The sequence below is a fragment of the Pseudorca crassidens genome, chromosome 12 (genome assembly GCF_039906515.1).
Source record: "Pseudorca crassidens isolate mPseCra1 chromosome 12, mPseCra1.hap1, whole genome shotgun sequence".
NCBI lineage: Eukaryota > Metazoa > Chordata > Mammalia > Artiodactyla > Delphinidae > Pseudorca > Pseudorca crassidens.
The window spans coordinates 1,379,191-1,405,397 of record NC_090307.1 but is presented as its reverse complement, the minus strand read 5'-3'; the positions used below and the strand labels follow the sequence as shown (position 1 = coordinate 1,405,397).

The 26,207-nt window shown below is 53.4% G+C and overlaps 1 protein-coding gene across 5 annotated transcripts in view; it reads left to right on the top strand.

Annotated features, from left to right (window-relative positions):
- The window catches only part of ATP9B (ATPase phospholipid transporting 9B (putative)), a 217,405-nt gene that overhangs the window by 184,428 nt on the left and 6,770 nt on the right, over window positions 1-26,207 (top strand). For 2 of the 5 annotated variants that reach the window (XR_010932969.1, XM_067698791.1), the window contains exons 16-26: window positions 5,145-5,306; window positions 5,992-6,084; window positions 7,567-7,650; window positions 7,758-7,928; window positions 10,546-10,644; window positions 12,603-12,692; window positions 15,239-15,422; window positions 15,609-15,673; window positions 16,234-16,389; window positions 16,490-16,554; window positions 21,941-22,049. Coding sequence is in view for 4 of the 5 variants with exons in the window: in XM_067698791.1 (XP_067554892.1) it covers window positions 5,145-5,306; window positions 5,992-6,084; window positions 7,567-7,650; window positions 7,758-7,928; window positions 10,546-10,644; window positions 12,603-12,692; window positions 15,239-15,422; window positions 15,609-15,673; window positions 16,234-16,389; window positions 16,490-16,554; window positions 21,941-22,049 (1,278 nt within the window). In the remaining variant the exon portion in view is untranslated. Of the gene's footprint in view, window positions 1-5,144; window positions 5,307-5,991; window positions 6,085-7,566; window positions 7,651-7,757; window positions 7,929-10,545; window positions 10,645-12,602; window positions 12,693-15,238; window positions 15,423-15,608; window positions 15,674-16,233; window positions 16,390-16,489; window positions 16,555-21,940; window positions 22,050-23,722; window positions 24,811-26,207 lie in introns of those variants that run through there. The other 3 variants (XM_067698793.1, XM_067698792.1, XM_067698794.1) reach the window with 2 other exon arrangements.

Below are 26,207 nucleotides of genomic sequence, written 5' to 3'. Positions count from 1 at the left end.
TGGCCATTCTGACCGGTGTGAGATGATACCTCATTGTAGTTTTGATTTGCATTTCTCTAATGATTAGTGATGTTGAGAATCCTTTCCTGTGTTTGTTGGCAGAGTCTGTCTGTCTTCTTTGGAGAAATGTCTGTTTAGGTCTTCGGCCCATTTTTGGATTGGGTTGTTTGTTTTCTTGATGTTGAGCTTCATGAGCTGCTTGTAAATTTTGGAGATTAGTCCTTTGTCAGTTGCTTCATTTGCAAATATTTTCTCTCATTCTGACGGTTGTCTTTTCGTCTTGTTTATGGTTTCCTTTGCTGTGCAAAAGCTTTTAAGTTTCATTAGGTCCCATTTGTTTATTTTTGTTTTTATTTCCATTTCTCTAGGGGACCCAGAACATTTGAACAGCCATATGCAGAAAGAGCCTAAACTAATCTCTCTCACTCCTATAAAAATTAACTCAAATTGGTCATAGACCTAAATGAAAAACCAAAAGTATAAAATTTCTAGAAGAAAACCTTTGTAGGCTTGAGTTAGTTAGGCAACGATTTTGTAGGTCACAAACAGTACAAATTGTATAAGAAAAGAATTGATAAACTAGACTTAAAGGTAAAAATCCTACGTTCTTCGACAGACATTGTTAAGAAAATGAAGGCAAGGCACAGGTTTGTAGGATATGTTTGCAAAATACATATCTGATAAATGACTAGTGACCAACATAGATGAAGAACTCCCAAAACTCAATCGTGAGAAAACGAGCACTCTGTTTAAACAGAAACCAAAGATTTGAACAACTGCATCACCCAAAACAGCCGTGGATGTGACCGTGTAAAGCCACGGAACAGCAAGCCTTGGAGCTTCATTCGGGTGACGGGCACTTTGCACGCTAAGAAATGGTTAGAGGTGAACTAGTAATCCCAGGGCGAGAATCAGGTTTCTTACGCTCGAAGCCCAGATCACACTGGACTAGCGCTTCATCCCCATCTCTTCCCGGGTCCTAGGAGACTGCCTCACACAAGCCAGCACCCAAAAACTGCTCCGGCTGTGTTTTCACACCTGTGTTCAGTGTCCCGTTGAACTTGCCACTGTTAAATCACCTTAAATCAGCGATTGTTAGTTCTCGCTGATTGAAGGAATGTCTTGCGCTGGTTCCTGAGGGTAGAGCAGTGAGCACAGCAGGCATCGGGGGTCTCGGGGCTGCTGGAGGCCCGGGTGGGGGACATGGCAGCGTGGCGGGAGGGGGAGCCACAGCAGAGAGAGCGGGGGGTTTGGGGGAAGGTGACGGGGAGCCGGCAGGCAGCCCCGGCGAGGCTGGAGGACGGCTGGTGGCGTGTGGCCGCAGAGGCCCAGGCGGCCAGCGGGGGCGACCCGAGGCCATTCACAGGCTCGCCACGCTGTTGTCCAGCTCCGTCACTGGACGTTCAGCTCCGTCACGGGGGACACCGAGTGGACTGTGCCCAGCGGGTCTGCACGGGGCTCCAGGGGAGGCCTTGGCCGGCACAGCCTCCACTCCCCACTGTGCTCCGACCGCCTGGCGAGTCTCCACCCTCGGCAGCCGTGCTGTTCATTTTGCTGTAGGGGAGGCATCATGCTTTCAAGACGTGTGTTTGGTCTAATCGCTTAAACGTCCTCAGGAAGAAAATAGAGTCAAACTGCCCATTCCTTAGAAATTTTCCTTCCTCTGATTTCGACGTTCAGTATCACTGGATGTAAGTGAGCCCTCAGAGCCTTCTGAAAAGAACACCTCTAGTTTATTTCAGACATACAGAGGGAACGGTCCGAATGCTGACCCACTTTCCCCCAGCCCCGCTGCACTCCGGGGCCAGGTGGCAAAGCTCGAAGCCGCAGGGGGACCCTCCGGTCGCCGTGGGCGTCGTGGCGGCCTCCACTGAGGTGCCGAGCGCGTGGCGGCCAGTTCTGCACGTTCGTGTCCCCCCTTCGTGGCTGCTGGCTTGTAAGTCTGTTCAGAAATGTCACATTTTACATCACCAGAGAGATCCTGCCCAGCGCTAAGCACTGACATCAGAGGACTAACGGAAGCGCCCGTCGCGTTGAGTGTGTGAACGCTCTTCTCCTGGTCGGCATTATATAGCGAGACCTCGACGTGCTTACTGACTAGGAACAGCTGCACAGATGCTGGGCCAGGCAGCAGAAGCCCAGCGGACTCCTCTGATACGTCGCTACCCCCAGTGGGTTATGAAACCAAGCATAAACTAAGCAGTAACCAGGTGTGAGTCACCAAATAGAGAAACTCAGGTCCTGACTGCAGCGGGACCCAGTGAGATGAGAGGGTGTTCGCAGGGAGATACAATTTACAGGTCAGAATGTAATAGTAACCTTTCACTGTGTAAACCGAAAACGAAACTTGGGGTCTTGGGTCATCTGCAGACACAGAGAAGTCGTATAGAAATAGTCTGCGGAGTTTCCCGTTCGCTTTACATTTGCACTGGGGTTGCAGAGCTGTTGACTTGCCCCCACTCGACGTGCTGACGTCCAGGTGTCTTCTTTTAGAGCTATAATTTGGAGTATATCACTGATGCTCTAAATTATAGTACTGTATCCTCGTGGCATCATGTTAGGATTCCGGCCTGCTTCAGTATCCTAGTAATGCGCTGGAAAGCCAGGGCATGCGGCTTCTAATTCGAGCTCCACGGTGACTCACTATGTCACATTTAATGCGTTCGTGGGACCCCAGAGCTGACAGGGCCCCTAGAAAGCTGATGTCATCCGCCCTGTAAGCCAGCAGCTGGACTCCGGTGTCAGGAGTATTGACAGGCGTCTCCACTGCTGCCAGCAAACCAGGACTGGGGCTGGGAAGAAGCCGTTTCAGTGGACACTGGCATGGGGGTCAGGAGTCCGGCGGGGCCCGGCCTTCAGAGCCCACTGCGCTCACGTGTCTCGTGGAGACCCTGGTTGCAGCCTCGTGGACTGGCTGTGACGCCCCGCTGCCGGGCGGTATGGTGGCCACAGCCAGTGTCCCCTTGGGCAGCGGGGCGGGAGCGTCCACCGCGGGCGGCCTTGCTGCGGCCTCGGCCGCTGGGCTGTCGGGCCGTCTGGTGCTGTGTCGGTCTGTCCTCTCCTCTGCTGGAAGCTCCCGTGCGTGAGTGCCGCCCCTCGGGCTGCCCAGCTGCAGGGAGGATGTCCTTCCTTCGGCTTCGCCTTCTCTGTCCAGGGTGGGCTCTCACTCCCGAGCTGGCCCGGCCCACCTGGGCTTGGGGGCTGGGCTCGCTGGCGGTTGCTGGACGCGCATCCTGGGCCTGGTCGGCGCAGGGCTCCCTCGAGACGCCAGCTGCAAGTCCGGGGCCCCGGGACTCCCCTCAGCATGACCCTCACTCCCACTCCTGCTTCTCCGAAGCTGCTGTAACCTGTTTATCACAGACCGACTCTACCATGTACACTTTTTAAAATACCAGAAGGTTTTATAAGATGAATTCTGATGCATTGACTACGTATAAAATAAGACGAAATTGTAATTTAAAACCGTATAAAAAAGTATGTCTTTACTATTCTGAAACAGTCGTCCTGCTTGTCTGTTTAGGTCCTTTGCAAAATCCTAGAAAATGTTTGGGAACTGAAGTCACCCTTTCCGGGAGAGGCTGGGTACCATCTGTCCTGGACCCCTTTCAGGGAAGCCATGTGGGAGTGTGTGGGGAACCAGGCACCAAGGCACCGGCACAGGCGCCTTAAAGTGTCGCCCTCGGCTGTGCCCCAGGGCATCCCCGCCCCACGGGGCGCCCCTGCAGCCCCAGAAAGTGTCTCGCGCCGGCTTTTTCTGCCTCGCTGTCTTTGGACGCCCTGTCCACCCGTAGCATGCGGCCCACCCCACAATGTCAGACACTTGACAAGCTTGTCGGGACTTTTCTCCAGTTATATTTGTGGAAAATTACTTGGAAAACCTCATTCGTAAAGTGATTCCCGCTCCGCCTAAATGGCTTACGTGAGAAAGGGCAGAGGGTGAAACCCTGACATTGATCATCAATGTGCCAAACGCCCCACGGGTGGGTCAGACCTCAGCGTAACCCTGGGAGGTCGTCACCATCTTATCGACGAGGAGACCGGGGCTTAGGGGTGCAGCCTGTCACCCAGATTCACGGAGCTGGTACGCGGCAGCTCGAGGATTCCGAACTGAGCGGTCTCACCTCGGCACCAGAGCTGCTGAGGATCTCGTCAGACGGGAGTTTTCAGGAATGACTAGGAGAGAACATAACATCTGCACACTAGACAGAATTTAAAATGCTCTTGAGTGATAGGATTTCTCAGAACCCCAGGGCAAACGCTAAAAGCACAGGTGGTGAAAGGAACTGCAGGTGAGGGCCAGGCGCCAGGGTTAGGAGAGGCCCAGAGCCCCCAGGGGGAAGGAGCCACTGCCTGCGGCCGCGGGGCCCTCACCTGCACGGCGGGGGCAGCACGTCATGAATTTCTTGCAGTGAAGTTGCTTTTAAAGACAATTTTTTTCCGAAAACGCTTATTGTCATAAAAATTACTATGCATAAGTGGTGAACTTTAAAAATTATTTTTCCACTTAAGATTTTTACGTTTAAATCATAAAGGATTGTAAGTAAGAATACTTTCTATTTTCGAGTCCTTGCCACATGCCAGGGGGCCTCCTCTGATCGTTCCCCCTTTAGAACAGTTTGCAAACACATCTTCCACAGAACAGGCGGTGAGCCTCAGTACGCAGAGGACCAGGTCACGGGGCTTCCAACTGTCGGAGTTGGGCTTGGCGCCCGGGCCTGCCCTCCCCGCAGGCGTGCTGGCTGTGGAGCCCCCAGTCGCCAGTTGGTCCGTGATGGAGACACATGAGGGATTCAGGGCATCACTGTCGCGGGCGTCCTCGAGCCCAGCCCCACCTGCTCTCCGAGCCGCCCAGCCCGGCGGGCGCTCCGCATAGATTTTAAACCCTAGCTGTAGGCAGCTGGTAACACAAATCGCAGCACAAGTGTGCTTACCAACGGCCTTTATCTTAGACGGTAAGACCAAGGCCCTCAGTCTCGCTGCGTATCGCTTCCCTGTAACGAATACTAGACGCGGCCTCAGAAACAGCAGGGCCTGGATGTGGTCAGTTTCGTCTCTTGGTGGCATCTCGGCGAGCTCACTGACCGCTGGCCTGATGTCCCCTTCCCGGGGAGCGAGTGCCCTCACGTCTCGCTGGTCTCCCGCAGGTGGCCCTGGTGCAGTGGACGGAGAGCGTCGGCCTCACTCTGGTCAACAGAGACCTCACATCCATGCAGCTGAGGACCCCCAGCGGCCAGATCCTGACCTACTGCATCCTGCAGACCTTCCCCTTCACGTCGGAGAGCAAGCGGATGGGGGTCATCGTCAGGGTACGCTGGCCTCTGTCCCCGAGCTGGGTGCCTGCTCTGGTCACTGTGAGGACACTGCAGCGGTCTCTTAAGGCTCACTCCAGGGCTTTATGCTCGTCACAGTGTTTTGTAATAATAAAATCCAAACTGATAATTTATGCTGAGAAGCTGGTGTGGCTCTAATAGTCATGATTTAAAACAACTTTCCTAAGACGGCTGAGGCAGGATAAGTAGATGCTCATGAATGTTTGAAATCGGCTCGAGCTGCTTTGTTTCCCGCAGCAGTCGCAGCCAGAGTTTACCTGAAGATGATTTATGACCATAACGTTGCTAAAATATACCCCTATTACATTTTTTGTAGCGAATACCACAAATACATCTTGGAAGTTGGCTAAACTAAGAAGCTTATTCACTCAAGCTCTGGAAATTTGAGAGAATTTACCTTGCAGTCCAAGGCGTATATTCATTTACAGATTTTATTTCAAAACCCTCAGCACAGCATCTTGAGAGCCACAATTACGCTCTCGGTTCCTGGTGGCCTGAGCATCTAGGGAGGACACAGCCCTGCCTACCAGGTGTCTGAGTAACTCACCCAGGGGAGTGGGTTCACAGAGAATTGCCCTCCTGGTGCGTTCCCGTTAGAGCAGCCCCCCAGTAGCCGCAGCGTGGCCTCAACATGTCTGTGTTCACTCCCGTCTCGTTACAGGACGAGTCCACAGCAGAGATCACGTTCTATATGAAAGGTGCCGACGTTGCCATGTCCACCGTCGTCCAGTATAATGACTGGCTGGAGGAGGAGGTATGAGCTGTCTCACATTGTGCAGATGTTTTTATGAAACTCGGGGCAGTGACAGAAGCACGGCATCCTTTCTCCGACTTGTAGGTACTTGCTGGTGTCACTGGAGTGAATCAAGATGCCAGGTTTCACACCAGACACTGTCGGTTCATAAAGCAGAGAGGATAGGAGTACTGTCAATTATAAATACTGTACTTTCTGGGTGAACAACTACTGTTTTTGGTTTCTGTGTGAATACGTGTAGATGTGTGCAAGTGGGTCCTTATGAAGAATATTTTATTTTGGTGGAAAAACAGAAAGCATCCCTAATCATTCACTAGAATATTCTGAATAGCATTGTGCATGTAACTAGAGTTATACTTTAACATGATAGTTATTTTGTAACCTAAATTATTTACCAGGATATTTTAGTTAGAATTTAATTCTAATACGTACATAGGATTCACTTTAAATGTGGAGATAAGATCCAAATATAACCAATCCTATATTTTCATCAAATTCTCCCTGAACAAATACGATTTGTATTTAGCTTCATGAGATGATTTGTTTGCATTTATGTATTTGTAAAAACTTAGATTTCAGAGTAAAACTAAACCGCTGAATTCAAGAGTGTGACCCCCTTCTGTGCGCATGTTGTCGGTGGGGCTCAAGCGTGTCCACCCCCCTTCAGGCCAGGAGTCTGTCAGTCCAGGGGCCACAGCCCACGTCCACGACGGTATTGGCAATATGAATCAATAGCTCCTTCAGGCACTGGATTTAATCAGGGACATGAATAAATTAAACTCCCTGAAGACCTGGTAAAATGCCATAAAAATTACTTTGGGTCATAATGATGTGCAATTAATTATAAAATCCTTGTTTAATTTATTTAGCTTTATGAGGTCAAATCGATAAATGTCTTGCAACAGACAGATAATGTCAGACTGTTTTTCAGATAACTTTATTAAAAATCCTTTGTGCATTTATTTCCAACATTGTAGTTTCTCCCATCGATAAATCTTTCCACACCCTCCCACCGCAGTCTTTGTTGTTAATACTCTTGTCGTGGGGAAAGCCTTTCACTTTATCCAAAGCCAGCTGGTACTCAGAGCCTGAGTTTACAGGGGGCTGTTCTGTGTCACAGAAGCTCCCAAGCTGGATTCTTGGTTATCAACGTGTGTTCCCCAAATACTAAGAAAACAAAACACACCTACGCTGTCCGTCATGCAGCGGAAAGGGCGATTTTGTAAAGCCTGCAGTGCGAGCCCATCCTCTGTGTGGACGTGATGCCCGCGAGCCGAGGCGGCGGTGCCTGGGGGGCAGCCCCTTCCTCTCCGCGCAGGCTCCCCTCTTTGCCCCCAGATGTGTGTTTGTTAGAAACGAGACGGAGCTAGGACTGGGGAGCAGGGCGGGATGAGCTAGCGGAGGACGTGGCCGTGGCTGCAAGGAGCGGTGGCCGAGGCTGCGGGCCGGCCGGGCCGCGTGTGACCTGCCTCTCTCTTCCAGTGCGGCAACATGGCCCGCGAAGGCCTGCGCACCCTCGTGGTGGCCAAGAGGGCGCTGACGGACGAGCAGTACCAGGACTTCGAGGTGAGCGGCCGTGGCCTCGGGGAGACGGTGCGCACGGGGGCGGCGCCGCGGGGGTCCCCGCCTCGGCCAGCCCCGCGCGAGTCACAGCACCACCCGCCTGTCCTCAGAACCGCTACAACCAGGCCAAGCTGAGCATCCACGACAGGACGCTCAAGGTGGCCGCCGTGGTGGAGAGCCTGGAGCGGGAGATGGAGCTGCTGTGCCTGACGGGGGTGGAGGACCAGCTGCAGACGGACGTGCGGCCCACCCTGGAGATGCTGCGCAACGCGGGCCTCAAGGTACCGCGAGGGAGCGGGCGCCCCCTGGAGGTGGTCCCGGGAAACCCGCCGAGGTGGAGGGGGTGAGGGCCTTGGTGAGCAGAGGTCTCTGCGCGTCCCGCGGAGCCCCGGCCCGCCCCGCCCCGGGGGCTGCGCCCGCCCGCCCATCACCCAGGCGCAGCGGTTCTGCTGCCCCCTTCCCGGCGGCCGTCTCCTCCTGGCTGCCTTCCCGGCCGCGGGCGTCCTCACGGCAGCCTGAGGCCTGTCCCGGCCCGAGCTGCTCCCCACGGCAGCCTTTTATCCGCGTGGGGATATCCCCGTAGACCGCATGATGCTCCCTGCCTGACCTACTGACCTGCTGGCTTTTTCTAACGGTTTGTCCTCTTCGGGTCCAGGGGAGATTAGCACGTTGTGGTGTAAGTTTCAGTTTTCAGGAAACTGCTTTCTTGCCTTACTTACCTGCGCTCTCACGAAAGCTGAAGTTCAGTTACACATGGCTGAGAAAATGCATTTCAGTGCTGCCTCGAGGACTGAGAATGAAAAAAGTGCAGCTTGCTTTTAAAAGAAATACTTGTGTCTAACTGGAGCAGAGAGAGAGAACTGGAGGAAAATGTCAGAAGGCAAAGCCGTGGCCGGCTTCAAATAACAATACGCTCAGCACGTTTTGATGAGGGCCCTGTGACGGGCACGGCAAGGGGGCCCCTGCCGTCCAGGCCTCTGGGCGGGGGAGATGTGGGAGCCTCCCCACCCGTTCAGGGCCGTGGCAGGGGCAGCCGCTGGCATCTGCGTGTGCTGTGCAGGTGCTAGTCAGAGTGGAAGAGAGCAGTTCAGCCTCAGAACGGTGACCCGATCTAAGCCTGTGCGACAGAAGCTTGCGTGGAGGAACATGATTGACTAGAGGCAGACAGCCTGCTCGTTCCATTGTGGGTTTTCACGAGCTCCCCGTCAGTCTCGCTCTTGGGTGTCGCTGCTGGCTTGTCAGCACAGCCGAGGCCTGCGTGTTTCTTGTGTAAACATTCGGGTGCTTGGTATTAGCTGCTTGCTAAGCTCTGAAGTCAGTAAGACTGGCTGGGCTTCTACCCTTTTCCCTTTTCTTGCTCCGTCAGGAGAAGCAGACTCTTTTGTCCCGTTATAGTTCAAGGATGTGGTTTCAGCCCGTCCTCTGAGCCCGAGACGCGGCGCTCGGCCAGGCCACACTTGTCCCTGAGTTATCAGCAGCGGGACTTCTTGTTCTGTGGGGTTAATTGTCCCCAACTTGGTCACGGTGACGTGTCATTGTCTTAGATCCAGGCTCAGTAAAGTGAATATTAATGTGTAACATAAGTAAAAAACACAAAGCCTCAGACGCTGAAAAGAGCCCCAGGTAGATTGTGCCTAAGCAGAGAACCAGTATACCGTGTAAGTTCCCAAAAATGCGTATGTATGTATGATACACGTGACACATCTGAAAAGTCAGATGGTAGCAAGAAATTGCTGCTGTTATAGAAAAGATACGTAAACCATCCTGTTCTGCATGAAGTGTCCTGGTTTTGCTCTCTTTTCAGTCTAGGGACGTTTACACATACAATATGTGCATGTGTTTGATATTTTTGTGGTGTTCGGGAGTTCCCTGGTGGCCTAGTGGTTAGGATTCTGGGCTTTCACTGCCATGGCCTGAGTTCAATTCCTGGTTTGGGAACTGAGATCCCACAAGCCATGCGGCCTGGCCAAAAAATAATAATAATAAATAAAAAGTAAAACAAAAGGGATAGATTTTTAAAAAATATACTTTTTTAGTGGTGTTATTTGACATGACTTATTTGATACGAAACAACTTTCGGGTTAACTATTGCCCGTTTACCTATTTTGAACCTCAGTTTTCAACCGAAAAACTCACACAAGTGACAACGAGGATGTCAGGGTCCCCCTAACTCTGCAAGCCCTCGGCCTGTGGTCCTTGGGCCTGTTTGCTTGGCCTGCGAGGCCGTGTAGACATGGCCTTCTGACACTCAGGCGTCCTCCTCAGTCCCAGCCGCGAGGCTCCTAATCGCCTGTCGTTCACCTGCCTCAGCTCTGCTGCTGTGTCTAAACGTCACTTTGCTCTTACCTGTTTCAGTTAAGCAAGTTGGCAGAGACTTTTATTGTGGTAGAATGTGCATGATGTAAAGTTTGCCATCTTCACCATTTTTAAGTGCACGGTGCAGTGGCACTAAGTACATTCACACTGTTGTGTAACAAGCAGCACCCTCCGCCTGCCTTAACTCTTTATGCTGTAAGACTGAGACTCTGTCCCCGTGAAACGCTAGCTCCCCCTCCCCCAGCCCGGACACCCTCCATCTCCTTCCTGTCTCTAGAGTCTGACTCCTCTGGGGACCTCATTCAGGTGGAATCATGCGGTGTTTGTCCTGTTGTGACTGGTTTGTTTCTCTCAGCGTAGTGTTGCAGGTGTCAGATCCCCTGCCTTTTTAATATTCATTGTATGGATGGACCACATTTGGCTTCTCCATCGTCCATCCGTGGACTCACACGTTGCTTCAGGTTTGGCTGTTGTCAATAGTGATGCTGAAAACACGGATGTGCAGATATCTTTTCAAGGGCAGACACTTTTCAGATGAACACGTGATAGCATTGGGGTTCACCAGCTGAAACTGTTTCTTAGATATGGATGCTGACGGGCGATAAACTGGAGACGGCCACGTGCATCGCCAAGAGTTCTCACCTGGTGTCTCGAACGCAGGACACACACGTTTTCAGGCCGGTAAGTGCACGTCCACATCACTTTGAATTTTAAATGTTTTGAATTGAAACTTATTGGTTTTGTGAGAATGTATACGCAGTTATTTATTAATTAATAGATACTATTTTAAAAGAGAAGTAAGTTTCTTACTCAGTTTATAAAAACATGTTAGAAATAGATTTCTATTAGTTACATATATTAAATGTGATCAAAAAGCTGCTTTTGGGCTTCCCTGGTGGCGCAGTGGTTGAGAGTCCGCCTGCCGAGGCAGGGGACATGGGTTCGTGCCCCGGTCCGGGAAGATCCCACATGCCGCGGAGCAGCTGGGCCCGTGAGCCACGGCCACTGAGCCTGTGCGTCCGGAGTCTGTGCTCTGCAATGGGAGAGGCCACAACAGTGAGAGGCCCGCGTACTGCAAAAAAAAAAAAAAAAAAGCTGCTTTTGGTAGAGTGAAACAAGGTCTAAATTCAAGAGTATTTTTCTGTTGTACTATTAGAATTATTAACAACTAAATATCTATTTTAAAATAGACATACTGCAGTCATTTTCTGTTCAATTTATAAAAGTATATATTGAGAAAAAAATGACGTTTGTCTATTAGTTAGACACAATACATGTGGTCCAGAAGCTGCTTTTGTGAAACAAGCTTTAAATACAAAGTAGAAATGTGTTTTTAATCTACTGCCATCTTCAAATTAAATGATCTTCCTCAATTAGATCAAAGAAAATTAATAGAAATGATCGAAATTTGTGTGTTTACTGTATCTACGAGTTATGATGAAATTTGATTCAAACAAAAAATAGAAGTTTCTTGGGTCTTGATTGATGGCAGCTGAACAGACATTGTGTGTCTCTGTTCCGAAGGAAGCCCTTGCACCTACAGAAATAGTGATTTGAATATAATTTACATATAAATGTAGTTTATTTCGAAGCATCAGAATCACAAATTAGGCCCTGCAGACGACTATTTGCAATTAAATTATTAATGATTCTGATTAAGCTTCAGATCAATTTTTGTTGACTTTGCAGTGTTATAGCCCCACAAATAAAATTTCCACAATAAAGCCTACCTATTTAAAGATGAGTCTGGATTGATTAACCTGGGCCCATGAAGCTTTTTATTTCAGTCCTATAATATATCATTTCTTTTATGCCCCATAAAATCTCCACAGAAAGAATGTCAAAAACTAGTATGTTGGTTTCTGAAATATTTTCATTCAAAAATTAACGATACTTCAAGATTATGACTTGATTTTACTCTTTTCCATCATTCAATCTTCCAGATAACTCAGTTTGCTTGAACTGATAGAATAAGTTGAAACCCATGGTAGCGACAACAGAAACAGTTTTATAAAAGCATTTTGTATCACTTGGCATGTTATGAAAAGAGGCGTCTTTAAATGAAGCCTCGATTTTAGGTCATTCCGTCCCTCCCTGCTGTGTGGCCACGAGGAACTCAGCTTCCTCGGGCTGTGATGCTGAGGTGTGTTGACCTGTGACTATGCAGAACGGCATCCCTGGCGTTAACACTCACACACACCCCCACTGCCCTATGAAAGTAGAGAGACTTTCAGTTAACGGTCATCATGCTCTCTTACCCGCGTATATTGAGAAAAGCCAGTTGTCTTCCCCAGCTACGCAAAGGCGCCTGTTAGCTCATGGGGGCAGTGGTGGGGGGCCGTTTGTCCCTCTTTCTTGACAAGCCAGTTCTTCTGTTCACTTTGTCTTACTGTAATTGTGGTACTTGCCCTGCACTTTACAGTGTACGTTTCCTGCCTTGAGTTGCCACACGTTGGAAAGCAATTCGTATTAAATTAGTAGGTATTTATTCCCATCACTGTAGAAGAAATTTGAAAGAGCGGTTGGCTATGGAATTTCCTGTGTAAAGCACTTTCCGGTTTTAGGAGTGTCTTAAGGGCTTGTTTGTCTGTGTGGCTTAAACAGTGTTGTAACTGGGCACTTCTTCCCCTTTCATGGAGGTAACCAGTCGGGGAGAAGCCCATTTGGAACTGAATGCCTTTCGAAGGAAGCATGACTGTGCACTGGTCATATCCGGGGACTCCTTGGAGGTGAGACTGGGCCCTGACCAAGCAGGTGTCTGTGTGTCTGTCCTTCTCCCTGGAGGTGAGGCTGGGCCCTGTCTGTCCGGTGGACTGTGGGCTTCCTCAGTCAGACGTGTCATCAGCCTGCGTTGCCCTCTCCACTGGTTTTGACGTCTCTGCTCACAGCAGTGATGTGTGCGGGTGGAGCCTGAGAAGAGGCCAGGGCCATGTCGCAGTGAGAACTTGGTCCTTACGGCTTTGGCGCTGGTCTGTCTTGGGCTCGTTCAAAGCTCTTCGGGCGCTTGGAGGCCTGCTCTTCGTTCCTGGCGTGGCCGCCTTGGAGCCTGGCTCTGGTAGCCATGATCTCAGTTTATCCAAACGCGTGTTTCCAGCAGCGGCCCTGGTACCCAGGACCCTCTGCTCCTGGAGGCCCCGCGTGGGGCTGGGCGGCCCGCTCGGGTCCAGCCCCCTCTCCTCACTCGGCGCCAGGGTCGCAATGGCCGGAGCCGTCGGGTGGGGGGTGTGCGGGGGGCCCCTCCCCCTGCAGCTTTTGCCCGCGGCTCTCTCAGATGTTTCCAGAAGTCTGGGCGGAGCAGCGCAGCCTCTGGTGACCCAGTCAATGTGGCCACTGAGGCCAGCCTGGCGGGGGCGGGGGGGCTGGGGGTTGGACAGGACGTCAGGAGCAGCGGAGACGGTGCAACCTCTGTGGCCACGTGCGTGCAGATGGCGCCGTGTCCGGCTGGCTCTCCCGCCTGCTGCATTGCCGGGGCCGCGCATCCCAACTCTGCGTGGCTGCTTCCGCGGAGCCACCGGGACCGCGGGGCCTGGACGATGGGGGCCAACGGCAGCGCTCTCACCGCCCGTGCCCAGGATGGAGGACTTGGAGGGCGCCCCGTGCTCCCCGCTGTGCCGTCCCCACAAGCTGACCCCGGGGACGCCCCCAGCCTCGCGGGTGTTCACTGCGTGTGTGTTGTTTTATGGGAGCCGCGGGCCCCTGGCTGACTGTCCAGCTCGCTGGCTAAGCTCTGGCCTCACGTTTGCATTTCTCTGTCTGCAGCGCGGCGTCTGCGCAGCTGCCGCGGGCTCCTGAGTTCTGCTCCTGTCCCTCTCGCTGCGTGTGCGGGACCCGGGACCCCTCGCCGGCTCGGCACACCCCCATCCCCGCAGCGCTGTGAACTCACACTTGGGTCGCCTGTTTCCGTGGTGCCCGGTGCTGCGCGACCTGCCCGCCAGTCTCCCCGGAGCCTGCGGTGTCTGGTCCCCCCCGGGCTGGGCCCTCCATCCAGCCGCTGAGTCGGTCCAGCACCTGCCGGTCCCGGGCTCCCTGAGCCCCAGCTCCTGCCCAGCGCAGCGCCCTCTTGATGGTGCCAAGGAGTGCGGTCCAGTCCCTGTCCACGGATCACACTTCCTTGGTTCTGGGGGACGAAGGATGACTGTCCCCTCCTTCCCAACTCTGGCGGCACTGATTGGGGCCTGAGCCGGCCTTCGAGCCCCCTTTCCTTTCCCGCCTTCTGTCTCTTCGCTCCGCCTCCCGCCCCTCATCCAGAGGGTGAGGCCGGCCTCTCCAGGGCAGAAGGGCTCCGTTCCCCTCCCCGGGCCCCCGCCCCCTGGCTGCGCGTGAGGAGGGGTGAGGGGCCTGGGCCTCGCGTGTTCTCGGCTGGTCCCACCGCCGGCTTCAGGTTGCTCACAGCAGCCGAGCCGCGTGCACGTGGCTGTCTGCTTTCCAGCCCAAAGCGTTTTGCGAATTTCCCCTCCGTTCTAGCCCCTCCTTGTAGGTCGATGTCTTTTTTAAAACCTCTCTGTAGTTGGGACTTGGGGAGGGAGCAAAAGTAGCTACTTGTGTTAAGCACGCTTCTGTGAGTGTGTTTTTATTGAAATCCTTTTGCTGTTTCTGTCCCCCAAATCCACATGTTGTTCCTGGCAGCCAGCCGGCCCCAGGGAAACCGCAGGCTGGAGCGCACATCCCCCCTCCCGCCAGCACCCCAGTCCCGCTCCCCAAAGGCAGCGTCACTGTTTCTGCTTCTGGGTCCTGCGGTGGTTCCTCCCCTCAGCGGGGATACTGTGTCCGTCTGTGCTGCTGAGTACCTGCCGTGAACGCGGGTTTTCGCTCACCACCCAGGTTTTAGGTGGCGGAGGGCCTGGGACTGCGTCTTGACCTCTTCACGCAGGGCACGGGCGCCCACACGGCTCTGCTGCAGGCGGATGTGCTGTTGGTGGTAGTCGGTGCCCTGGGGGCTCAGGACCCTCATCTCTGACTCCTGTCCTTCGTGTGGGGTGACTCTCGGGGTGTCCAGCTCAGCAACGGGACCCCACAGACTTCAGGCAGCTTTGGGGAATTTTTATTTTCCCCACCAAGATGGGGAACTAAGGATCATCGCTGAGGGTATTGTGTGCTAAAGACCAAAGACCTTTTCAGCCAACCCCGGAAGGTGGTGCTGGCATCCCCTGAAGGCAGATGGGCTTGTCCAGGGCTTCCCTGGAGCCCTCCCCCAGCCTGCGTGCGGGCTCCGTCCACCCGTCCTCCGTCCATCTGTCCGTGCCCTGAAGCCCGGCCTCGCTCCTGCCGCCCCCAGGTCTGCCTGAAGTACTACGAGCACGAGTTCGTGGAGCTGGCCTGCCAGTGCCCGGCCGTGGTCTGCTGCCGCTGCACGCCCACGCAGAAGGCCCACATCGTCAGGCTGCTGCAGCAGCACACGGGCAGACGCACGTGCGCCATCGGTGAGCGGGGGCGTCCGGGCAGACGCGCGTGTGCCATCGGTGAGCGGGGGCGTCTGGGGAGCCGGGGTCCTGAAATGAAACGCGTGGGGACGTGCACCCGGCTCCCTCCTGCCCGCCCGGTGGATTCCCCCCATTTTCCTGGGTGTTGAAACCCCGTCTGCCGGTTGGCGAGGAAAGCCGGCCCCTCGCAGGTTCCCACTTCACATCCGCGTTCCGTGCTTCCAGGTGACGGAGGGAACGACGTGAGCATGATCCAGGCAGCGGACTGCGGGATCGGGATCGAGGGGAAGGTGCGTCTGTCCCTTGTCCCCGCCAGGCCCCTGGTCAGCCCGCTCACACGCGTGGCCGGGGGCTGGGGGGAGGCGGACCCACGCACTGAGGGAGCAGCTCCACGAGGGCACGTAGAGGACAGGCACGTCCTGCCGGGACTCGGGCACCTTCCTGGTCCCCGAGCTGTGCGGGGCTGCACCTGGGCCGCTCCCCGAATCCCCGCAACCCTCTCTCAGCCTCACACACACGGCCCGCGCTCGGATGTTCGGGTCTCCCGGCCGGTCGGGAGCTGTGGTCTGCCTCCTGTGCTCACGTGAAAACACCCAGAGAGACCTGGACACAGGCTGGATCCCGGGCCCCTCTGCTTTGTGAATCAGGCCACAGTGCTGAACCCGCAGCCGCTTGGCGGGGTGGCAGGTTCAGAGAACTGTCTTGAAGATGCCCCGGTCCCTGCTTAGTTTCCGTGACACCGTCGGTACCAGGCCGGGTCCTCCCAGGGTGCTGGCGGGCGGCTCCCGGGGCGGGGCCCGCGCTCTGCCTCTGTCCGGCCCTTAGCCCGGCCCCTCTGCCTTGGTCGCAGGAGGGCCGGCAGGCCTCGCTGGCGGCCGACTTCTCCGTCTCGCAGTTCAAGCACATCGGCCGCCTGCTCGTGGTGCACGGGCGCAGCAGCTACAAGCGGTCGGCGGCACTCAGCCAATTTGTCATGCACCGCGGCCTCATCATCTCTACGATGCAGGTGCGGCGTCCGGAGGGGCCTTGCGGGGGCGCCTGGTGCCTTGCGGCCTGCGCGCATATCGGCCGACCGTGAGTAACGGGCGCTGCTCTCCTCCCTCCAGGCCGTGTTTTCCTCCGTCTTCTACTTCGCGTCCGTCCCTCTGTACCAGGGATTCCTCATGGTGGGGTAAGTGGGCCCATCACGCGCAGACGTGGCAGCGGCACGTCGGGAGGGCTTGTAGCCCGGGAGCACGTGCAGGGGTTTGCTTGCGTGGCTCCCACACACTCAGCCTGAGGACGAATCGACTGGTGTGCGGAGCCACGAAGGGGGGCACCCAGAGGCGGCACGTGTCTGCTTATCCCTCCTACGACCCTGCTGTTATGGTTCTCGTGGAATTTCTGTTTACATGGGGCAGCGCACCTGGGTCGGGAACTGTGTCGGAGCCGGGACTTTCTCCAGCCCTCGGCGGCGGCATGGGGGGTGGGGGGTGACTGGGTCGCTCCCAGGCTGGGGAGCCCCTTCCTGAAGCCTGCGCCCTCCTGGCTGGACACGGTTAATCCTGATGGCGGCGTGAAGTTGGCAGCAGAGACCTCGAGAACGGGTGGTGCTGGCACGGGACCTCACATTCCGGGACAGACTCCGTAAGGCCTCCCGCGGTTACAAAGCTCATCCTCAGGGCGCCCGCCCGGCAGCTGGGAAGCCCGTCCGCAGAGCGGCGGCCCGGGGCCCGTGGCGAAGGCTGTGCTCGTTGCGCTGCCAGAGCTACAAAGCGGGAGGCCTGTGTCAGACAAGAGTAGACCGGAGTTTCCTCCCCTCACCCTTCGTGACTGCGCCAGCAGGTAAAGTCAGCGTGGCGGCCGCTGTGCACTGAACAACCCGCGCGGCTTCTCTCCTCCGCGAAGCCCCTCCACTGCGTGGTGAGGGCGACGGCGGTTAGCACACGTGTCCCAGCGCCGTCCTGAGCGCCGTCCTGTCCCCCCGCATCCCTAGGACACGGGTCTCCCGGCCTCAGCGTCTTCCCGGGTCGGCGGAGGACAAGCCAGCGGGTTATCGCACCCCGTGGAGCCCGGTTCAAGGGCACGGTTACATGCGTGTCGCCTGGCGGCTCCCTGAACCCCGAGAATCCCGGGGATTTCAGCGAGAGGCATCGGGGGCATCAGGGGCGCAACGTGGGCTGATTTCAGGGCGAAGCTGGGCGGGCGAGGTCCCGTCGCGAGTGACGGGGCTCCCTCGGCCTCCCGTCCTGTGTCCTGGCCTCCTGCCCCCGGGCCAAGGGCGTCCGCTGCCTCCGCACGCCCGTGTCTCCAGAGTGGACGTCAGAGCGAACTGGGGACCTGGTGGGACCAGCTCTGGGGGTGTCTGGGGGCGCAGGGCAGGCGGGAGGGGCGGCGGGAGGCTGGCGAGGGGTGGGCCGAGCCCGGGGTGTGGGCGCAGGAGAGCTTTCCAGGAAGAGGGAGCCCTGGGGCGGGTGCTTGGGCCCAGAAGAGGACAGGGCGCTGAGCTCGGCAGCGGGGGGCCGGGGCAGTGGCGGGGGTGTGAGGTGAAGGTGCCGCTCTCCTGCCACGTGGACGCATCCCTGAACGCCCGGCTTGCCGCCCGGGAGCCACAGGGGCTGGATCCCGGTCCCCCTCGCCCCGGGGCTCCATCGTTTCTCCCCTCCGCCCCTGGCTCCTGTGTGGCTTGAGCTGTTGAACAGGTTAGGTTCTTGTGGAAATTAGAGCCTATCCTTCCCCACAGAACTCATGCGGACCCTGCCCAGGTCCCTGGAGGCGGAGGGGAAGCACTGCCCCTCCCCCACCCCCAGGCCCAGGTCAGGATAAAGGCTTCACTGCGACTGGCTGTGGGGCTGGGCCTTGCGCCAGTTCAGGCAGCCTGCCCTTAATCGCAGCAGGAGTTCCTGGAGTCCTTCAAAGAGAGGGAAAAGCCTAAAGGTACAGAAAGCTACAATTTTTTTTACATTTTTCCGTTGCTTGCTTAAGTCTTTGCAATAATTATCACGTTAATTACTCTAAACAGCACAGAATTTGCACAGTAGTGCTGGTTATGTCTTGAGCTTGTCCAGTGCATTTCTTCCTCGGAGGCCAAAGAAAAAGCATAACCATTCTCACTTTCCATTTTCCAAAGTGTGGATTTGGAAGTTTCAAAGGAAGTGTCAAGGGGCAGAGGTGTTACTCCTTAGGTAAGAACTGCCTGAGTTCGTGGAATTACAGCCCTAGGCCTGATTTCCCGTCTGCAGCCTGAGCCCGTCAGCATAGCTCACATTATTTTTAAAGCTCCTGTTTATCATCAGACTTCACTGAAAGTTCTATTTGAAGTTTCTCTGCATGTCCATCACTTAAACGAGGCGCCTGTAATTCTCTGAAGCATTAGTTCCTTGGATTTGGCAGGAATGGAGGGAGATGCTTCTAAGTTAAGCTTCTTCAAAAATAAATAATAAAGTAGTTTTGCCCTCACCTAGAAAACAAACATAAAGAACCGGGCGGGAAGCAATGTGGTGTTTTTATCAAATAAAATCTAACCAGACCAAACTACTGACCTTCCATGATGGAGTAACTGGCTCTAGAAACTACAGGACAGTTGATAGCATTCCGTTCCACCTATGTACGGTTTTTATCCGAGTTCATTTCATTAGCTTTCTAGGGACTGGTGACCCAGGTGAGGCCCACCCGCACTGCTGGTTACTTCACGGAAGGAAGCGCGTGCCGAGGCCGCCCCGGTTCCCCCTGGAGCCCACCAGGCGGCACCTGGCCCACTCCCCTCACTTAGCCTTCGGTTGCGTCTGCCCACATACCTGAGGTCCTGGGAGGGGCTGTGCCCTACCTCCACACGCCTCCCTTGGCAGGTCCTCTGGGGAAGCACCGTGCATCCTGGCCCCACTTAGCGTTCACAGGCGTCAGCACATCCAGGGTTCTGCGAGACCCGCTCCACATGGTCGAGCCAAACCCCTCCTTTGCCCGCCAGCTGCCGACGTCCCGTGTTCAGGCAGCATCCTTGGAGACACGCAGGTCTGCTCTAGCTGAGGTGTCCCTCTCGTGATGGCCATAGCTCCCAGAAGGCACTCCCGGGCCATCACAGGTATGCATCCTCGCAGGGGATTTCAGTGGGGAGCCTGAGGATGCACGTGGGAAAACTACCAGATGCCGTCTTCACGGGGTGCCAGGAGGGCACGTGACATCTGAGGAAGAGTCCTGAGCTGCAGGCAGGAGCATGGGCGAGTGATGAGGAGGTGGGCTCGCAGCCCGTCACCGAGGGGCACCACGGAGCGACAGGAAATGCCCTGTCCTCCCAGCCCACGCGACTGGAAGACGGGGTGAGGTACAGGGAAAAGCTGTTTTCGGACCGTGGACACCAGGCAGCAGGCACTGATGCCGGAGACAAGGGAAGCTGGCAGAATTCACAGCTGGAAATCCCTGGAACCTTGGGGGGTAAAGACTCCTTAGGCACAAAATGCGTGAACTGTCACAGGAGAAATTGGCAAGATGGACTTCATCAAAATTAAGTCTTCGCTCTTCTAAAGACAGTATTAATCAAATGAAAAGGCAGGCTGGGAAACAGTCTTTTCAGTACCTATATCTGATAAGACCTCTGTACCCAGAATGTTTCATGATCTCCAAACAACTCAATTTTTTAAGAAAAGGCTAAAGATTTGAATGTACATCACAAAAGAAGATGTAAGAATAGCCAATAAGCACACGAAAATATATTAACATCATTAGTTACAGGAAATGGAAATTTTAACCCCACCTAGAGGCCAAGATAAGACAGACTGCGCTAAGTGTCAGCAGGAAGCTGGGGCTCCCGGGACTTACAGCTCCTGGCCGGAGCGCACAATGGTGAAATGAGCCTGGAAGACAAGTTGGTCGGTTTTTCATACGATTAAGCATATGGCCCAGCAACCCTCCCCTCCGAAGCCTGCTCCCCCTTTATTTGCGGTGAGATCCACCGCTCCACGTCTCTACCGCCCCCGGGGGGTCGGGCGGGGTGGGGGGAGCCAGAGAAGCAGCAGACGCCAGGTCCCTGCGGCCCGCGGCCCAGCCTGGGGGCTGATGGGGGGATGGGGGTCTGTGCTGGGACCCTGGAGGAAGCCACCCTGTCGCATGCTGGAAACTGCCCTCAGCAGAATCAGCTGATAAAAGGGGTGGTGATGATGTTTGTGATTTGGTTGTAAAGCCGGAGGAGTTTCTGGCACAATAACAAGGTTCTCATCGACGCTCTTTACGAAAATAGAGGCTCCTCGGGCCTGCGCTGTGACACTCGTGAATCCCGGTGCAGGAGGGTCACTGGGCCTGGCGCACATGCAGCTTGGTCCTCGTGCGTCGGTTGGCTCCGGGGGATGTGGGCCAGGTTCTGCCTGGGTTCCTTGGCCCTTTCAGCCCCCTGAGTCCTAAGGGGACTAACAACAGCAATTAGAGATTTAGAGGAAAGTAAGGAGCATGTGCTTGTTGACCTGATGCAGAAGTTAGAGGTTGAACCTGTAGGTAGAGAATCGAGCCATCAAAGTGCAGGCTGACACTGGACAGCGGACGGGAGACTAGAGCAGGGGACTGGGGACGGCAGACGGGCCCGTGACGAGGCGGTCAGTGTCATCAACCACCAGGAAATGCGTATTTTAACCACAGTGAGCTGCCCCTCCACGCCTGTCAGAATGGCTGAAACACCTGTGACAGCAGCAAATTATGGCGAGGATTCAGCATCCGGACCCCTCATACGTGCTGGCAGGGATGTGAACTGGTGCAGCCGCCCTGGAGGGCGGCTTGGCAGCCTCTTATAAAACTAAACATGCAGCCGCCCTATGGCCCAGTGCCTGAACTTGTGGACATAGGATCCCAGGTGGCACCCATGTCTCAAATAAGTGCAACTTACTTTTACAAAAAACCTGGGCAGTGGATGTTTATAGCAGCTTTATTTGTAATAACCGGACCCTGGGAACGACCCAGATGCACTTCAGAGAATGCCCGGGGTGCAGAGCTGCTCTGTCCACAACCACGAACGCTCCTCAGCCACCAGAGGACGGCCTGTCGTGTGGCCACACCTGGGTGACCCTCCAGGGACTGGGGCTGAACGAGAAGCCGAGCCCCAGGCTCACCTGCTGTGTGGTGCGTGTGTGTCACCTTGAAGTGACAAAAGTTATAAGATGGAGGACAGTTGCCAGGGGTTCAGAGGGGCTGGGAGAGAAGCAGGCTTCAGGGGTCCCTCGTGGGCTTGGGTGCTGCGTCTGGACCATGTCAGTGTCGGCGTCCTGCTGGAGATTGGCTGCAGTTTTGGAGATGCTGCCTCTGGGGAAAGCTGGTTGAAGGTCCCCGTGGTCTCTCTGTTACTTCTGGTAACTGTGCTCACCTCTGCCGTGATCTCAAAATAAAAGCTTTAATTAAAAAAGGATCCTGCTGCCTGTCCGCATTTGTGGCTTGTAGACCTTGCTCCTGTACTGTGGGTAAGTATTCAGTTTTAGAACAAGTCGTGCTTGGTTGCCAACTTGTTTTTTTCTGCTTAGGGTTTGACCTTTGGCCTCTGGTTCAGAGGTGTGCTCCTGGTGGTGCCGAGTCCCCCGTGTAACCTCCCTGCTCTCCTCCAGGTATGCGACGGTCTACACCATGTTCCCTGTCTTCTCCCTGGTGCTGGACCAAGACGTGAAGCCCGAGATGGCAATGCTGTACCCAGAGCTGTACAAAGACCTCACCAAGGTGCGGCCTCAGTTAGGCATCAAAGGGGAAAACGGCGTTTGCGCGAATGTTGGCAGTGCGGCTCTGATGTCACGCGTCGAGTTGTAATTGCGAAGCATGCTCATAACCGTTCGTGGGGCTTCTGTGGACTTAGAACCGTGGCTGAGGGCTCCCTCTTTCTGGGTGAAGGGTGCTTTGAGCGGGGGCTCCCGGTCAGCACTGCGCAGTGGGTGGGGCCGGCTCCCGGCCCACCTGGAGCGGCCCGGCGTTCGAGCCGGTAGGGACCTGGAGCCTGGCCGGAGCCCCTCTGAACGCCCACATCTCCGGCCATGGGCTTCAGAATTTTGTCTGAAAGGGATCTGCAGTATGTTTCCGTCCCTGAGACCCGCGCGCTGTTGTCACGGTGACGCTACTGAGGTAGAAGTCCACTTCCCCGAGCTGCGCAGGCTTCATTCACGCAGCCCAGAACTGCTCTGGGACAGTTAAACATTCCTGAAAGAAGTTTTAAATTTATCGTGTTTTTTTATGAAAACATATCTCTGTAGCATAGAAAACATGCTCCACTGGGTGGAAGACATGCCCAGCTCCCCACACACAAACCCTGGTGACCTCAGAACCTTCCAACGCTGACATATATACACTAATATGTATAAAATAGATAACTAGTAAGAACCTGCTGTATAAAAAATAATTTAATTTAATTTTTTAAAAAAAGAACCTTCCGACACTGAGAACAAAGTCCACGGACCCCCAATTAAATTTAGGTTTACAGTGGATAACCTGCAGTTACCGACTGACTTTTAAAGCTGTAGCCGTCTGTTGTAACGGGGACGAGTCAGATCAGGCATTGACAGGCAGGCTCGCCAGCTAGCCTCTAACCAGGCCCAGTGGTGGTGGGCGAGTCACGTAAATCTTTGGATTTGATGCTGTTATTGTCAGAATTTGATGAGATTAAGAGTTTTTTTAATTCTATTTTATTTTATTTATTTTGGCTGCGTTGGGTCTTCGTTGCTGCGCACGGGCTTTCTCTAGTTGCAGCGAGTGGGAGCTCCTCTTCATTGCTGCACATGGGCTTCTCATTGCGGTGGCTTCTCTTGTTGTGGAGCGCGGGCTCTAGGCGCGTGGGCTTCAGTAGTTGTGGCACGTGGGCTCAGCAGTTGTGGCACGTGGGCTCAGTAGTTGTGGCTTTTGGGCTCTGGAGCGCAGGCTCAGTAGTTGTGGTGCACGGGCTTAGTTGCTCTGCGGCATGTGGGATCTTCCCAGACCAGGATTGAACCCGTATCCCCTGCCTTGGCAGGTGGATGCTTGACCACTGCGCCATCAGGGAAATCTGAGATTAAGACTTTTTCAATCCATTGAAAAAAATAGAAAATGCCCGTATTACTTCTATAATCAGGGCAAAAATAAAGCTAGCTCAACAGTATAGTATAAAATAAAATAGCAAACATTATATTTTATAATATATTTTATTTGATAATAAGATATAGATGTGAGACATATATAAAGCATTATTATCATGATAAAAATATCATTGTGAATATTACAAGTAGAAGAAAAACTTTCTGGTTTCATATCCTAAGATGGTGAAACCATCATCATTCAGTGAATCAGAAGAGGCTCAAAGATCCACAAACTACAGGAGGCTGTTGCGAATAATTATAATTTTAGTAGATTGTGTGTTTCCTTATTTCCAGTGGCTCCAGAAATGTTTCCCTAAACGCCGCCTCACAGATACGAGGGGGAACCGGCTTCTTATGAACATCAGTGGAGGGGCTCGGTGGATGCTCAGGGTTAAGGTCACTGCAGGTGAGGCCAGGTGATGCTGCCAGTCCGTCAAGGTGGGAGGACTTCCTCGCAGGACTTCAGTGTCCCCACCAGCGAGGGGACCCGCCGCTTTCACTGTTGCCCACCAGAACCTTCTTTGTGGGTTGCCACGTTACTCTAGTGATAAAAGCAGGCTCCCGGGGTCACAGGTGTCCGGCGCTGAGTCCCAGCTCCCCTCTGACTGTAGCCGCGAGGTGGTGAATCCACACCATTAGCTGATACATTTGAACTTGAGGGGATGTTAGGAAACCACGTCCAATTCCAAGTAAGTTGGGTCTTGTTAAGGGTGCTGGCTTTCCATTCTTGTTAGGGTGACCAACAGTTAGAATATTTCAATATCCTAGAGTCAGGACCGCATTCCTAATCTTTTTGACAAGAGTTCAGTCACTTATTTTCTCTAGACTCCTTTTCTTCAAGATCCGGAATCTGTACTTTTTGCCTTTAAAGTATATATTTCTTTAAAAATTGCATACGCTCGAAATGCTTTGAAAATAAAGTAGCCCTAAGGCACTCAGCCAGTTAACTTGCTAAGAAGCGAGTATTTTTCCTATTGAAGCTAGAGAGACATTCTGAGCCCAGCACTTTGCACCCGCTGGGGACAGGCAGTCTGTCCGAGTCCATCCCTGTGGGTGGCACGGTTGAGGGTCCCGTGCCGGGCACTTGTAAAGACCTAGAAGGCTCTGCTCCTGGTCTCCACAAGCCTTCAGTCGGGAAAAGAAAACATGAATTCGGGGTAAATTAAATGATGGTTGGACAGTAGCAGAAAACAAGCCACGGGCTGGAATGTAAGTTACTGTCCAACAGATGATTTATCTTGTAAGTTCTGAGCAGAAATCTCAGGTCACAGTAAATTCATTAAATACCACAGAGGTAATCAAGGGAAGCAGCGTGCACATCCCTTGTAAAACAGAAAGGAAAGAACTCTACTTCGAAATAAAATATCCTGGTTTTATACTTATTTCACAGCCAGTCTTCTTTTTGTTTGTTTGTTTGTTTTTTTGTGGTACGCGGGCCTCTCACTGTTGTGGCCTCTCACGTTGCGGAGCACAGGCTTCGGATGCGCAGGCTCAGCGGCCATGGCTCACGGGCCCAGCCGCTCCGCGGCATGTGGAATCTTCCCAGACCGGGGCACGAACCTGTGTCCCCTGCATCGGCAGGCGGACTCTCAACCACTGTGCCACCAGGGAAGCCCCATAGCCAGTCTTTTTATGCTAAGAGTATAAATGCTCCAAGCATCACCAATCTGACTTAGGGTTCTAACGAGATTAGGCTCTAACGAGCCTAAATAAAATTAACCTTCTAACAAGATCCTGGATGTAAACATTTGTTCTCTGCTGTGTCTCCAGGGCCTAAACCTGGACACAGTGTCTGTTCCGTAATTGGTGAATGAACGAGGGAGGGAATGAATCAGTTAAACAAAGAGGCAACATTTCCTTCCTCTTCCTAAAACCACATAGTTCTCATTCCTTACAGAAAAGGATGTATTTGTAACGATGTTTGGGTCACGTTCTGCTTTGAGCTATTAAGCTTTACTCATGGTGAGTGCAGTCACTTCTGGTTTTCTGGTGCTGCCAGTTAGCGGGGAAACATGTACTCATCCCTCTCCTAACCCTACAGATGACTATTTGTCCTGAATGCTCTGTGGCCTCTTACGAAAAACCACCTGAGCCTGAGCCCTGGGGTCAGGACTTAGGTGACGCGTGGTCAGCTGAGCCAGCCTGTGTGTTCCTGAAATAGTTCGGTCTTGTAGCTGTGAGTTCAGTTACCAAGTCACAGTGTCATATTCGTGATAAATTAAACTACTCACTACAGAGACACCTGAGTTATAGTTGTACTGACTGTCAAGATACAAGTAGGTGATGTACAGTCATTCCTAAAAGCCCTTGAAACCATTAGACGTTGAACTATTAGGACTACGTCACTATTTTCATTTTCTGTTGAATAGTCTGAAAATGGTTTTAGCTTTTGAAATGTGTATTTGTATCCTTGTATAATTTTAAAAATAATAGTGATAAGGAAAGGAAATTCAGGGTATAGAAATTAAAAAGGAAGAAATAAAAATATCTGTTTGCAGTTGCCAGAATTGTCTATGTAGAAAATCCCAAATAATCCACAAAAAAACCCTCCTAGACTAGTAAGTTTAGTAAGGTTGCAGGATACAAGGAAAAAATATTTTTAATTATTTCTAATTCTGTATAGTAGCAATGAACAATTGAGATCTGAAAACAATTTTAAACACTGTTTATAACAGCATAAAAAAGTGAAATACTTTGGTATAACTAACAAAATATGTGCAGGATCTCCATGCTGAAAATTGTAAAACTGGCTGAAAGAAATCCTAGAAAGGAATAAATG